The sequence below is a fragment of the Tympanuchus pallidicinctus genome, unplaced genomic scaffold, assembly GCF_026119805.1.
Source record: "Tympanuchus pallidicinctus isolate F22 unplaced genomic scaffold, pur_lepc_1.0 scaffold42, whole genome shotgun sequence".
NCBI classification, from domain to species: Eukaryota; Metazoa; Chordata; class Aves; order Galliformes; family Phasianidae; genus Tympanuchus; species Tympanuchus pallidicinctus.
In genome coordinates this window covers 783,393-798,491 of record NW_026294761.1, presented here as the reverse complement: position 1 = coordinate 798,491, position 15,099 = coordinate 783,393, and the positions used below count along the sequence as shown (strand labels likewise).

Genomic DNA, 15,099 nt, shown 5'->3' with positions numbered 1-15,099 from the left:
TGTGTTTTTTAGCCATAACATTCTACGGAGTGTGGTCTGGTGTCTGCTGGTGCCTGCTATTGCCTGTGGGTGATGTAGCTGTCCTTAACGAGGCCAACATTTGACTATGAAGAATCAACTTCAGGCCAACTTTTTAGATGAATAGCTTATTTCCTTGCTGTCTGTGAGGCATTCTGTGGCTCACATGCAGTGGTTGGGCATATTGCATGCAGCTCTGGCTAAATGTACCATAATTGTGCCTCTAGTAGTGGTTTATGTGGAAGACAACTGCCTTCTGCTGCCTGTGTTGATACCATTTGTTGCCAAAACCCCAGTCAGTGAAAATGAATGTGTAAATCTTGCCAGCTTAGTGCTGGAAGCCCACGTTCCAGGCTGTAGTGCAGAAGAGGATTGAATTGCAAGACCAATGTTTTCTTTACGTCTTGTAATTTTTTCCTTCTAGACTATGTGGATAGAAAGGACAACCTACACGACAGCATATTCATTTCCAGGCATCCTCAAGTGGTTTGAAGTCAGACAGGTTTCAACGGTGAGTTCTGCACACAGAATGTTTTTCACCCTCTGTGATCTTTCGTGGAATGAAGTCTTGCCACACTCAGGACTGGCTGTTCCACCAGTGGCAGGGCACACCAGTCATTTGTCTTCTGCTTTCTCCCAGGAAGAGATCAGCCCATTGGAGAACGCCATAGAAACGATGGAGCTCACCAATGAGAAAATCAGCAACATTGTCCAACAGCACGTCTGGGACCGGAGCCTTCCTGTGCATCCTCTCTCCATGCTCCTCAATGGGATTGTGGACCCGGCGGTCATGGGGGGATACACCAACTATGAAAAGGTCTTTTCCACATTTATTGGTAGCTCAGTTTGACTTCCTCAGTGTTGGAGGTCTGGATTGAAGCATGGGACATCAAGGTGGAGTTTTCAGCAGTTACTCGGATGTAGTGTTGGGTGTTTCAGTGTTAAGTTTCAGTGATGTGTACTGCTGCTGAGTTAAGGAGTAGTCCTCCTCTTTGAGGCCATATTTACATTGGTGGTAACAATGTGGCCCTACCTTGTGGGAGCCTGGTGAGGTGCTTGGCAGTGCAAGAAACAGAAGCCAAATAGCTAACATTTCTCCATTAATACAGAATGGAAAGGTAAGTGAAGATTTTTCTGCCCAGCAAATCATCTCTCATTACAGCGTCGCAGAAAAGAGCAGGTATTTCAGGGGGAAAAAGAAGAAAAAAAGGAGAGGGAATGTTTCTCATCCATGTTTATTCAGTTATTCAGTTGACATGGTGTGTGTTCCTTCCTTCTGTGATGTTCACTTAAGCTGTTTATTCCCAATATTTAGCTATGATCTCCCAAGCAAGAAATGCATTGCTTATTTCACTGCACTGAATGGATGGTGTTAAAAGATGTTTAATTCTTCTCAAACGTGTTGCAGTCACACAAAATGAAGTGAAAAAGTTGAATAGGAGAGGGTCTGAAATATCTGGGGTATAACTGGAGCTGCATGCTTCACCAGTGGTGAATTTGGCCCTGAATCCTCCCATTTCATGAATTAAGGTTGACATAAAGTTTAGAATTACAAAAGTGGGAAAGCAGCTAAAACTAGGAAACACAAAGTATCTGTAACCACATCTGGAAATACTCATTTCTGGTTCACATTTTCCTATTTCAACTGGAGATCACTGCAGAACATTCGGCTTTTGTGGGCGGCTGAAAACTTAAGTTTTAATTGTTTCTTTGTAGCCAAAAGCCAAAGTCTGCATTTTTAACATGTGCCTTCTTGCAATAATTAAACACTTTCAAGAAAAATCCATTGGGACTTACCCAGCCATCCCTTCATGGCTCACCTCCTCTTGACATCCTACGCCGAATCCTACCTCTAGCCCTGCAAACACTTGTGCATGCAGTCCAGTTAATGGAGTGCAGAACTTAGAAACGCATGCAAAGGCTGAAATAGACCAGAGAGAGTGTTTTGAAACCAAGTGAAAAATTATTAGGGATTTTATCTAGGAAAAGAAAAATGAAATTCTTCTGACTGGGAACTGTGATACATTTCAGGGCGATGCTCTGCAGCACATAGTGTGAGTTGGCACAGTTTTAAGATTTCAGTTGAGGGAAGTCTATATGTGTTTGTTCAGCTTTTAAACCATTGCCAGATTCTGTTGGTCTGAAGGTAGATGCATGGGAAGTGTGGACTAAGGGTGCTGAACTACGAGTCAGCATCTCTGCAGTCTTATTTCTACTGACTCTTCGTAGCAAATCCCACGTGAAGTGTTGTACGTTGGGACTTAAATGCTAGATCTCAAGGAATCCATCGGGAACACTGTCCTGTTCACTTTCCTGAGACTCCAGTTATTTGCATATCTTTGTGTACTGTGGTCACTGAGTGCTAAAAACAGAGAACACACACTGAGGCTGATTCTGCTGCTCGTGTTTGGGTGGCAAGTAATATAGCTTTGATTATTCAAGCCAATACCAGCAGAGGGGAGTTTTGTAACTTAGGATTTTCACTGACAATACAATGAAATCTTCATTGAAGAGCTGGCTCTGCAAACAGCATCATGTCTAAATCATCTTCTCCCTTTGTTTCAGGCCTTTTTCACAGAGAAATATCTTCAAGAGCATCCTGAAGATCAAGATAAAATTGAACTGCTTAAGCAATTGATTGCTCTACAGGTACCACGTAGGCAAAGATAGAGATGCACTATGTATGAGTGCAGGTGTTTTTCCAGCTTTGTTTTTGAAGGGAGAAAATGCAACTAGATACTCTGAGAGCAATCTCTGTATGTGAAGAATTTATTTTTATTTTAAGAGCAGTTATATTCTAAAACTGTGGCCTAGGATGTTTCATGTAAACTTACAAAGCGTTTTTTTTTAACTTTTCCTGAAGTCATTAGGCCTAATGTTTTCTCAGTCTGACCATTGAAAGTTGTCTGTTTTCATCTGCATAGCAGTGAAAAATTGCCCTAAATTTGCAGATCTGTAAATGGCCCCACAGACCAATTTGTGTGTACCTCTGTTACAGCAGAGTGCAGTTAAAGCTGCTTCACACTCACACAGCTCTGAAGCTGAGTTGTGATGCCTGGATGTTTAACGTGCCTTATTTTCCAAAGCAGAATATGGGATCTGAGTATGGAAGAGGGAACCATTGGTGTAGATGGGGTTCACATTTCTTGGTAATACACACACATAATTAAATAGACTGCCAGGTTATTGTAGTATCACAAGTTATGAGTCAGTAACTGTGTACTTTGACTGCTTTTTTCTCCTGTGCAAACTTAAAACATACTGATTCAAGTCCTTTGCTTGTATCTGTATGACATGCATAGAAGATTTCTTGCTGGAGCAGGAGATCAGATTTGCCCTTTCATTTCCCTTTGTTGTTCCTGCTCTCAGATGCCATTGTTAGCAGAGGGAATAAGAATCCATGGCGAGAAGCTGACAGAGCAGCTGAAGCCTCTGCACGACAGACTGACAGCCTGCTTCAAAGAGCTGAAGAAGAAGGTGGAGAAGCAGTACGGTGTAATAACTTTGGTAAGCACAGTCTGATGTTTTGCCTCGAAGAAACACAACTCTGCCCATACAGCTTCTGAGTTCGCCTTGTGTGATTTGTCGTGGATGTGTTTCTCTGCAGCCTCCCTCCCTGACCGAAAGGAAACCAAGCAGGTCAGGCTCTGTCGTGTTGCCCTACATCATGTCTTCCACGCTGAGACGGCTCTCTGTCACATCTGTGGCCTCTTCTGTGGTCTCTACATCTTCCACGTCATCTGATAGCACTTCCTCCAGGCCAGGTTCAGATGGGTGAGTAGTCAGCCTTTGCGCAGGGAGATGCCTTTGCTAGAGTGGGTTTGTTTCTTTCAGAAGATGAGATTTGTCTAACTTCTAATTTTGTAATTAGAAGAACCTGCTCTAGTAGCAGACCTGGAGGTTGGTGGCTCTGCCTGTGGCTGGGGGCTGAAACTTGGTGATCGTTGGGGTCCCTTCCAACCCAGGCCGTTCTGTCGTTGTATGAATTAGTTACTCTTAAAATGAACGGCAGGTTTAATCATAAAATGCCTGTCTGGCTCCCTCTGCCAGTGGATTGCACTCTGCCTTTAGAAAAAGAATAAAACTCAAAATTGCTCAAGCAACTGAGGAGAACAAATTTTGCTGAAAATTCCGTGGTCCTAGTTCAGTTTTTCATGGTAATCTGTTCTGCAAAATAAGAGAGAATGGCTTTTTGACAGCACATGGAATGTCTGATGATGGAGTAATATTTTGTGTTTTTTCACTCCTTTGGGCTGAAGATCTATTCTGGAGCCTCTGTTGGAGAGAAGAATATCAACAGCTTCCAGAGCTGAAGAACTGCCCGTGAAAGAAGATGGTGATAACAGGATTTGTAAACTGAAGCGGAAGGAATGGAGTATCAGCAAGTCCCAAGTTATTGTGGAGAAGGAGCCAGAAATGGAACTGACTTCCAAAATGGTAATGCAACAACAAGAGAAGAATAGCAGTAATAAAATCCCAGCAGGAGATTTGTGTTTCCATTTCAGCCATGTTTGTCATTGGGAACTTCATTAAATAATGGGAGGGGTTCAAATACCAAAAGCTTGGTCATCTGAGTAATTCCTGCTTTTTTATTTGGAATATTTGTGTCACAGACCAAACTGCAGTTTGACTTAAAGTACAAAAACTGGAAGTATGTGGCACTGATGTTTCATCTCAGTTCTCTCATTTCTTCTAGGAGATGGAGGACTCCAGTACACTCAGAGCTGTGTAGAATTGTTCTGTTTGTATTGGAGCAAGCAGATATTGCTAGCCCACACAAAAATGCAGCTGGTAAGCCAGATGTTCAGCTGCTGTCAGTCAGCATCACTGCACAAATCAAATGTACTGCATCAGTTTGGTACTTTGGGGAGATGAAAAAAGATGGTATGCTAGTTAGGTCATTAGCTTGGCGCTTTGAGAAACAGGTTTTCCAAGTCTGCACTGTGCTCCAGACCTCCTGCATGAGAGCAGGAGTGTTTATTCCATGAGAAAAGTTTTTGCAAAACAGGAATAAAAGAGAATTATACCCCTACAGCTAAGACTGTGTTGCACTGTCAGAGAGTGTGCAGCAATGAGGCGTGTTGGTATTTAAGCTGGTGGCTCAGTGACAGTGATTTGACATAACACAAGTTGTATAAATAATAAAAACCCATCAGCTCTTCTGATTCCCTTTCCTTGACCAGATCTCAGCTGGATCTGGCACGGATGGTTGTTGCTATAGAATGAGGAATTCTCATCAAATCTGAGTGATGCTGCCAGCATATTTCTGAAGAAGGGGAAGCGTGGTTCTAGAATCTTGCCATTTGGTGTTGATAGGAAAATCCGGGATTGTAAATATTAGTGATTCCGAAGGCCTGGCCCTCTGCCTTTGGAAATGGTGCTGTTGAATTAAATGGGTTTAACCCACAAATCGTGAGGTCAGCTGCTGATTGCTTCATTAAGTAAAGCTAGATGGAAAGTTTCTGGCAGAAAGCCTGTTTTATTGACTGCTTCCCTGGGACAGTAAGGCATGTGTGTGCAAGACTTTGCTTTGCAGAGAGCTAAGAGATGCAAACCAGAACACCCACCCGCCCTTCTCACCAGCTCTCTGAGGGCATGTTGCATGTGTGATAAGCTCACTGAAGTATATGAGCAGTTAAGGGTTATACTCCTGCTGAAGAACGTTGCAAAGTATACAGAAAGCTTTTTTTAATAGCTAGTTTGTTCCATGTCTGCGTAGTGCAGCACAGGAATCAGGCAGAGTGATTTTATGCAGCTCTTGAATAAGCTGTGTGGGAGCCAGAAAGCCAGAGGGAACCAAAGGCTCACTGTATGTCCAGCAGCTTTGGGCTCTGTTCATTTTATATTCATTGCACACCAATGTGCACTCCTTAATGTGCAGTGAGAATTGCTCAGTGAGAATTGATCTCCAGGAGTTCAGTGAGTTTAATTACATGTGTAAGCATGACAGCCTTCTCTGTAAAGCAATAAATAATATTTAAAGAGGCTTGAATAAGTTCAGGACTCTGCAGCCCATGTTCAGAAAGAATAAATTTCACCTTTGTCTACTTGGCTGGAATGTCCTTTGGGCTGCTTCTGTGTTCAGGCATGCAGTGCTGTTAGGAAACCGGGGCACTGGGATTGAGGTGGAATTCAGATGGCCGAATGAAGCTTTTGATGTCTCTTGTCTTACTGACACTTTTAATTAATAGCATTGTGAGGAGGCCGGTTTGCTAATTGGAGGCACTCTGAGTCAAGCTGGCCAAAGCACCACCTATCACTGCAGTTACCACCAAGCTGAGTGTGGTGTTTGGTTGCCCACCTAAGGACCCCTGCACAGCTGTAGCACTTGGGACAGTTGGAGTGGCTCATTTTACCCCTTGGCATCAGTACGTGGATGTCATTACAGCCATTTAACAGTCAAGGCTTTGGGAAGAGGTCCTCAAAGATGCTGGGTGCCAGCTCCTCTTCCAACTGGCTGTAGGTTTCCTTCCCTGGCATCTTCCTTATTTACTGTATATATTGATGTCATTAAAAACAGTTTAATACTGCTACCCGTTTCCTGAGGTCCCAGAGAATTCTGAACGTGTCACAGGAGCACAGTGGATGCCTTTTGACATGGCTTAGCCAGAGCTGTGGTTTCACCTGAATGCACCTTTCTCTCTTACACACAGCTCTCCTGGAGCATCTTGGTGCCTTTGTGACAGGTCTGATGATCTGATACGTGTGCAGCAACTTTGCTGACTCCTAAAGGCTTTGTTTATTCTTTGTTTTAAGCAGAGCACGTCAGGAAAAGCTCAAAGGCCAAAGAGTCTTCAGTTAGGAGACAACAAGCTGACTTTGCTTCAGAGTTCTTCTCTCCAGCAGCCGACGCCTCTCAGCCCACCTCCCATCACTCCCAAAACCCCGAGAACCCACAGTAAGTTCTGTAATACAGCAATTGAGCCGTATGGGTTAATGTAACCTCACTGGGGAGGGGAAGAGGGAAGTAAATCAAGTGGGATGGTGACAACACGTGCTACTGGAACACCTGAAGTGAATCCACTGAAGGGAACTGCATCGATGCTGCTTGGTGGTTTTATTTGGCTTCTGAGCAGATCTCTGGCTGAATAGCACAACCCTGCAGGCTTTGTTAAACATTTTAAAGGAGATACTGCTCTGCAGCTTGGGCACTCACCTAGGTAATGTTGCACTTGTAGGAAGAGTTCATCTTGAAGAATTAACAAACTGAGTAATTAGCAGTTACCTCCGCTAGGCAGTGTCATTAATTCATATGCAACATATGAATAAATGAAGCAACATATGAATAAATGACCAAGGTAAAAATGCAGCTGTATTCTCACCACTGCTGGTTTCCTGCTGTTCTTGGTGTGAAGTTTCTCACTCTACCACTGCTCTGTTTCTTAAATGGATAGAAAATCGTATGTAGGATCTTCTTCTTATGTGGATATAAATTCAGAATCCAATGTTTCTGAATAACAAAGTGAAGAGATAAAACCTGTATGGGAGGTTTAAAACAAAAAGTACTTATTGGGGTAAGGGAGTAGGGAGGAGAGAACCAGGAACACAAACAAAAGTAGAAATACTACGTAAATAGAGATCTGTGAAAGGAATACAAAACCTCATGGCACGCAGTTTTAATTGCCATTAGTAGCAGGACAGCTTCCCAAGAATTCTTCTGAAATTTCAGTACTTATCTACCCCATCAACTGGAGTTAAAATCAAAGTGAATTCTCAGGTTGAGGCCCTGGCTGAAAGGAAACCCCAGTGAACATTGCAGATGTGATAATGGATTCAATTTTCTGTTCTCTCAGGCATGCATTTTTCACATAAGCTTAGATTCATTTGATGGAGATGGAATCCTTTGGGGCATTTTGAGATAAAACTTTGATTCTACTTTGACATCTCTTTTCAGATTTGGCTGCTAGAACAAATACATGGTCAATTCATTCTCCCACTCCTTTTCCTCCTACTTTAATGTCTTGTCTTACTCTTCTTCTAGGTTTTCCCTCATTGCAGTCGGATGGATTGCCAGCTGCTAGCCTGCAGAGCACCCCACCCCCACCTCCTCCCAAGAGCAAACCCTATGAGAATAGCAACCCAAGGAACTCTGTGGAGGTAAGGAAATGAGAGCTGACGTTTCTCTGGAAGGCAGCATTTGAGAAAGACACCAGTGAAATTTTCCAAGCTGCTTCTCAGATGGTGCTGCTTGGAACTTGTCTAGTCGTTTTTCTGATTCACCCCCTGAAACCACGGAAGAATAAGAAGTTTTGAGAGAGTGCTGTCAAATACGCCCCCATTTTCAGGTGGTGACTGTGCTATCCCTGATTAGGCAAACTGTGTGGGATGGGGAAGGGAAGAGTTTCCAAAACATGATCAACATGTAAAATAGTACAGTAATCTGGTTTACATACTGCCAGAGATGGATTTGTGGAGATATTCCACCCCATGCCTTGCACAGAATAAGTCAAGCACCCCGAATCTTTACACTGGCTTCTGTTTGTAGTCAAAACGTTTTCACTATATGCCTATGCATAACTCACACCTATTAAATATTCAAAGGATTATGTAAGAACAAGGTTATGTAGCATAGTTGAGTCTTCTGCTCTTGTGTGGGGCTCTTCTGTGGCCATCTGGGGATGTATCCCACTCCTTGCTTCATCCATAATTGGCACAAGGGCACTTAATCTCTTCCGATTGGTTCCTGTTCTGGATTTGTGCCTCATCTCAGGGATGTCTGTCCTTTTAGTTTCTTATTTATGGCATTCTTAGGTCTTCGAAGAGAAACATCCCCTCTTGGGAAGGTTTTTTATCGTAAGAAAAGCAACATATCTGAAACTCAAAGCAGAGCTTCAACCTTGAGTAAAATGCCTCAGCCAGGCAAAAATGTCAGATAATCAGCATTGGAGACATCCAGTGGACACAGTTATTTCAAAACCATTTCACCAGCTCCTGAAATGTTGCTGCTTCTGATAATGAGAGTAGTTGCTTACCACTGTGCAGCACAGTTCCTTTTGGAGCCCTGACAGCAATGTCTTTCCCAGTGCTACTGACAATTGTGGAGTACCTAAGTAACAAGATAAGGATTTTCACCAAAAGTAGTGAATTTGAAGAGTGATGACACTTCCCAAATACGTTACTTCCACATCACAGAATGACAGTGCAGCAGTTGATCATTTATTTCTCATTGACAATGGCATCAAGTTTTGAAATGTGGGATAAGTGGGATGTTTTCTGCTTCATTTGCAAATAGACTCTTTTTCTCAGAAGGGGCATTGGAACTGATGTAGGTGGTGTGGATGGCGGAAATGTGCCAGCCCTGTGGGAGTTGCTGGTTCAAGAGGATTAATGAAAGAGCCCCCTTCCCTTGAGTATTGTAAGAAAACTAATTACTAACATGCTCTGGCTCACAACGTTGACCTTGGCTTATAGCCAAATGGATGGATTTGAAGGGCTGTAAAGAGAGATTGTAGAAGTGTTTTCTGAGGCGTTTGGCTCCTTTTGCTGTTCATGTAAAGTTGAGCGTGTCCTCATTTGGTTAAAATAATCATGAAATCTTGGTGCTTTCAGCTAAACAAGGGGTGAACCACAGGAGTTTCTTCTTCACCTGGCCTTCATTTTTCGTGTGTTTCCAGGATATGCAAAGGGACAACTTGAAAGGACCCATTTTGAGTGGTTTTGTGCAAGAATTCCACAATTGGGCAGGAATTCTGTGGCTTGTTTTAGCAGAACTTTCTGTTTATGGAGTTAGTTGCACCATTCTGATTTGGAAGCATTTTACATCCCTTTGGTGTGTGGTGCAATTCACTGGGAGGTCAAGCCAGCAAGATAAAGATGGTTGAATCCTGAAACCCCGAGAAATGGGTTTATTTCCATTTTACTGATAAAACTTGGGACACTGGGCAAATAACTGGCTTGGTCAGGCTGTGGGTCTGAAGCAAGCAAAGCATATTTAACGGCTAAAGATTTCTCTAACAACTAAAACATGTCTGTTTTGTTACCTCTGGGGGATGTGTCCTTCTTTGCCCTTTCATTGATGGCATGAAGAACTGAAAGGATGAATTCAGAGATGTGATCCTGAAAGAACAATCAAGAAGCACAGGAGTTTTTGCTTTGCTTCTGTTTGGTCAAGCCAAATGTCTTTACTTGCCTGGTAATGGTTTGTTTTTCCTGTGTGTCTTCATTTTATCTTCTCAGGTTGCTCCACCACTACCGAGCAGACGTGAATCCAAACCTCCCCCTCCGCCCCCAAAAACCAGAAAATCCAGTGTCCTCTCATCAGAGCAAGGATTGCAGTGAGGATTATAGACTTGCTTGTTTAACAGCAAGTACCTAGAGAGAGATGGCTGCTTTCTCTTCACTGACGTGCTGGGGTTTTCTACCCTAAAGACTATTGATCTCAGTTGCCATTCCATTTACTTCCACTGAAGTTCTCCCTGGAAAATAGCAAAAGGAACTCTGAGAGTAACTATATTCCCAACCTCTGATTTACTTTTCCAATAATGAGACACTAATTACAGAAGGGAAGAAGTCAGCCTACTGGAATTCTTATATTAGCCTTGTCTGTCCTGAATTTTTTCGCTGATGCAATTTCAGCGGCTCATTCCTAATGTAAAACTATCACAGTAGTGATTTGAAGCCAGTGCTTCACCGAGGTAAACCACGCCAGTATGAGATGTGTTCTGCAGTATTTTCACATGGGTTCATTCCAGCTTTATGCTAAAGCACAAATCCCTCCTCCTGTTGCTGTAGTCAAGCCCTGATTTGCATGAAGTGAGACGGATCGCAGCCGTGCAGCGTCAGGTGTTGGTGTGTGATGTGTGGTCTCTTAAGATTCGTGATTGCAGGCAGAGACCTGAGCATTGTGAGCAGGATAAGAAACCTCTTTTCTGCTACTCATCATATGTATTGAAGATGAAGTGCAGACGTTCTGCCTTCCCCATTTCTGCTCAAGTGGTGGCAGTTGCTCACTCCCAGTGGAGAGTTTAGGTTTGCCAGTACTTAATCATAGTTTCACTGTTGGTTCTGGTTTTAACACTACGGAGCAGCTGATATCCCTTCCTTTGTTGTGTTGCTTACTTTATTTTGCACCTGGGACAAAGGCTTCGTCTTCATGCTTTTTAAATAGGGTGTAGAAAGTGACTTTTCTCCTGTGAATGTCTTAGAATGAATGGAGGTTGTGTTGATACCAGCACTGTATTGATACCAGCAACTTGGGGAGGATGGAGTGTGTACTGTAACACTTACTTTGGCTGACCAGATCCTCACAAATAGAAATAAATATCATCCTCCCTCTCCCCCACCCCATTTAGGGCAATACTTGCACTTTGTTTTGTAGCCTCCCTTGGTCTGAGTTGTTCACAGCCACTAGACTTTAAGGAACCACTTGGACCTGGGATTTGTGGAAGACTTGACAATCAACCACCACGCTTCCTGTTGCTTGGATTATTACAGCTCTGTAGCTTTTTTTGCCTTGGAGAACAAGATAATTATGTTATTTATAAGTATGTTATTAATCTGCTTAATTATTCTCTCTTAGTTATTTATTTCCTGCTCTCTCAGGATGTCAACAAGTCTTTTCATTTTATTTATTCTAAAGAAGAAAAATGTCCTGATCTTGGGTTTTAACCTTTAAAAATTCCTGCCTTTCCTCAGCTCAGATGGAGCACAAATATCTTTACTCCATGTGGCCCAGATGGGTTTTGTGCAGTGCTTAAGCTGGAAGGAAGTTTGATTGAAAGTTGTCTTGCAGCGTGCATTTCAGCACTGTTCTAGCACAGAATTACCTTGATCATCCCAGCAATAGCTTCAGCAACCCGTTCTTGCTGTGTGGAGCAGGACCTTCCTAAACTCTCCATTTCAGAACTCATTGCTTGTGAGGAACATCACTGTTACCTTTTCAAGCAGCATAATTATTTCTGATACACCCCCCCAGAGTTGTCGCTGCCACTTGGTGCCACATTTATTTCATCCAGCGAACAATATTGCTTGTTACCTGTCACTGTCATTAAGCTCCTGATTATTGGGTATAATTTATGGAGATGCATTTAAATCCCTGCTGGGGATGTTGCTCACAAGATACCATTTTTTTGTTTTGTTTTGCTGTGGCTTGTTTCTTTTCTTACAGCCCACTGCACCAATCTTCTGCTCACGTGACTTATGTGAGTTTTATTGCCTTACTGAAAAACTCAAGTTGTTTGAGATAGGCTTTAATTAGGTTTAAACTGATTTTCAGATAAAAAGAAAGAAACCCTATTCTGGCTTTGAGGACCAAAGTTGCCCTTTTGCTTGTTCTTATGTGTTCCTTTGCCTTCAGTGTGACTCCAGTTAAGGAAACCTGCAGGAGCTGCATTTATTTTGCTGTGTGTATGGCTCTGCAAACAGATTGCACTCATTAAAGGGTCAGATCGGATTCCCATCACAGCAGGATGGAGACGTCGGGGAAGTTGCACTGCAGTCACAGTTGTGCTCACAGCAGCTCACATGCAATTGTCTTCTGGGCTGTTGCCTTCTCAGGGGAAATCTTTGAAACCTTTCTGGACAACCTGAGCATGTTTCAGTGCCTCTGCTGTGTGTGTAGGACTTGTCAGCTCTGTGTTACATTCCTGACCACAGATGCTGCCTGACTGGAACACCACAGGGTTTTCTCATCCTTCATTTTTGTCCACTTCTCCCTCTTGTAAGCAGTATCTCCCTTCTGCTGCTGTTGCACAAACTGAAGGATCCTCTGAAGCTCTTCCCTTGAACAAGAACTTTTGTCTTCAGGTAGGGTGAGGTGTGAGTGATAGAAACCTATACCTTAACACCACCTTTTGTAATTCAGTGCCTTGCCTTTGTATCTGCCTGTTCCCTCATTCTGAGGTGCTTTTCCTTTCCAAAGGAGGTTTGCTTTTAACTCCTTTGGTAAGGCAGCAGGAAGCCCAGCTAGTGGCTTCTCATGGGCTGACAGCACAGTGATCTGGTTTGGTCGATTCGATTCTAAATGGCATTTGAGTCATAATTGCCTGCTTTTCTGATCTGTTTTATTAACTTGAACTTGGAGATGTACCTTGTGCAGCCAGTGGGTATTTTTCCTGCAGCAGGAAGCTGGTCCATGCAGAAAGGCCTGGGGGAAGCCTGACCTTGGGAATAGTTCCTCGGTGTCCCTTTATGCAATGCTTCTGAACTTGAGGATGTTTGGTTCTGCCTGCCAGTCAGTATTACTGATTGTGAAGAGTTCTGTTCTTACCTGATACAAGTCAGCAGAGCCTCCACAGAGCTACAGATGGGATTTCTGTGCTGTGCCCGAGTGACGTGAGCCTTTGTTTGGGCCAGTTTTGGAAAACAGCATTGTCCTCCGTGTTGGGTTTTTAAAAGCAATTGGGCATTTAAGGGTGTAAGCACAGGGCCTGGCTGGTTTTAATTAAGGAGAATTTAGTGCAAAATTCTACCAGACCTCTGATTTTAAAACTTTTTTTAACGAAAATGTTCTGCTCTTTGCTACAAGTTCTGATATTTAACCTTCAGAGACTGTTTAATATCTCACTAACTCATTTTCAAGATGAGAATCAGTGTTTCGCATCACTCAATGTCATTGAAAGCATAGGACTGAAAATAGGAGTCCAAGACTGATCCCTAATGGCGATCTCCACGCAGCAGAAGTGAAAGCAAACGGTGGCATTTGTGCCCAGCTCCTTGCTTGGGATGAGATCGAGTTCCATGTGCAGCCTGCGGAGGAGACGAGATCCGAATCCCATCTCAGATCCACGCTGTCCACAGCTAGTGGGGAATTTCAAGTCACAGAGAGGATCTTTTTTTTTCCCTTTGGAGAAATATGCTCAACACTTGCTTTCTGGAGCTTGTAATTAAAACTCGTCACGCTGTGATAAATTCCTTCAAAAATGTTACAGGCTCTAATCCGCATCAGGGAAGAGAGAATCAGACAGCTTTCCATTTCAGTGGATTATTGGATTAGGAAAGGACACCGATTCCACTGAGAACAGCTCTGTGATCTGCAGCAGCAGAAATGCCATCGTGTGCATGTAGCAGTTGTTGAGAACCTGTGTCCAGCCCCCACCACGCTGTGCAGCCCACGAGCAGCAGGTTGAACTTGCAGTGATAATGGCTCGGATTTCCTCTCCTTATTTATTTTTATAATTGTAAATGGAAATAAGAAGTTTTGAAATGTCTATAACTTAACTGTAACCTTTTTCTCAAATGTAAAAACATTCCTGACTACTACTGGCTACCATTATTATTTTTTTTTGTTTCTTTTAATTAAAAACTTCTCTATCTTATGTTTACCACTGCAGAGTACATTATCCAGTGGAATGGCATGAGCTTTTCCTGGGACTCAGTCAGGAAAATCAAACCACACATGGATGTGATTTCATTTCTTGCGCAGTAGGAGGTGGGCTGTTCAGAAGCACGTGAGGTTCACCCGATTCTGCTCCTGTTCATGTTCTCATTAATCTTCACAGTGCATTGCAGAGTGTATTTAACTGGTTTTGATGTGAGGATGGATATCCCAGTTGGAGCTGAGTGAGGTTCCTGGCGTGGTACAACCCCAGCATCCATGGTGTCAATGGATGTAGTCGTTCCCTGTTGGTATTGTAGAGATTTTAATGACATGAGGAACCACAGGACGTGTTTGTTTTGAGTTCAGGAGAACATGGGTGTTGTGTGACACGTCCTTGTTAACATTTAGAGATGCTGCGTGTGATGGTTTAGTTAGGAAACAGCCACCTCTACAGACTGCAAATCCTTTTTTCCTCTTTTCATCCTCTGCAGTTGAAGCAGCAGAAAGTATGGCTTTTAAACTGGCTCTGAAGGAAGGGTAGGAACTAAACGTGGGGAAAGGAGGCTGCATCTCTCTGGGTAAATGGCATAGGATTCACTGTAAAGCAAGGTGTATAATTTTTTTTTTTTTTAATGCATTAACTATTGTAAAGTTTGTAAATACCTTTTTAATATAAATGTAGTTTTTATGTGTGAACCAGTAAAAAAAAAATGAAGCATACAGAAGTCTTTCATGTGTGGTCTACTGATGTGTGAGCAGAATTCCATTCCAGCAGTAAAATTATTTGTAATTCGTAATGAAGTTGTACTACTGTTGAGATCAGG

At 42.8% G+C, this 15,099-nt stretch overlaps 1 protein-coding gene across 3 annotated transcripts in view; it reads left to right on the top strand.

Annotated features, from left to right (window-relative positions):
• DOCK5 (dedicator of cytokinesis 5) overlaps positions 1-15,072 on the top strand; it is a 69,625-nt gene extending 54,553 nt beyond the window's left edge. For 2 of the 3 annotated variants that reach the window (XM_052701947.1, XM_052701946.1), the window contains 9 exons: positions 443-529; positions 659-835; positions 2,584-2,667; positions 3,388-3,525; positions 3,626-3,792; positions 4,278-4,455; positions 6,775-6,916; positions 8,000-8,115; positions 10,195-15,072. In XM_052701947.1, the coding sequence (XP_052557907.1) occupies positions 443-529; positions 659-835; positions 2,584-2,667; positions 3,388-3,525; positions 3,626-3,792; positions 4,278-4,455; positions 6,775-6,916; positions 8,000-8,115; positions 10,195-10,296 (1,191 nt within the window). In that variant the 3' untranslated portion in view covers positions 10,297-15,072. The remainder of the gene's footprint in view (positions 1-442; positions 530-658; positions 836-2,583; positions 2,668-3,387; positions 3,526-3,625; positions 3,793-4,277; positions 4,456-6,774; positions 6,917-7,999; positions 8,116-10,194) is intronic. The other variant, XM_052701948.1, reaches the window with a different exon arrangement.
• The last annotated feature ends 27 nt before the right edge of the window (positions 15,073-15,099 follow it).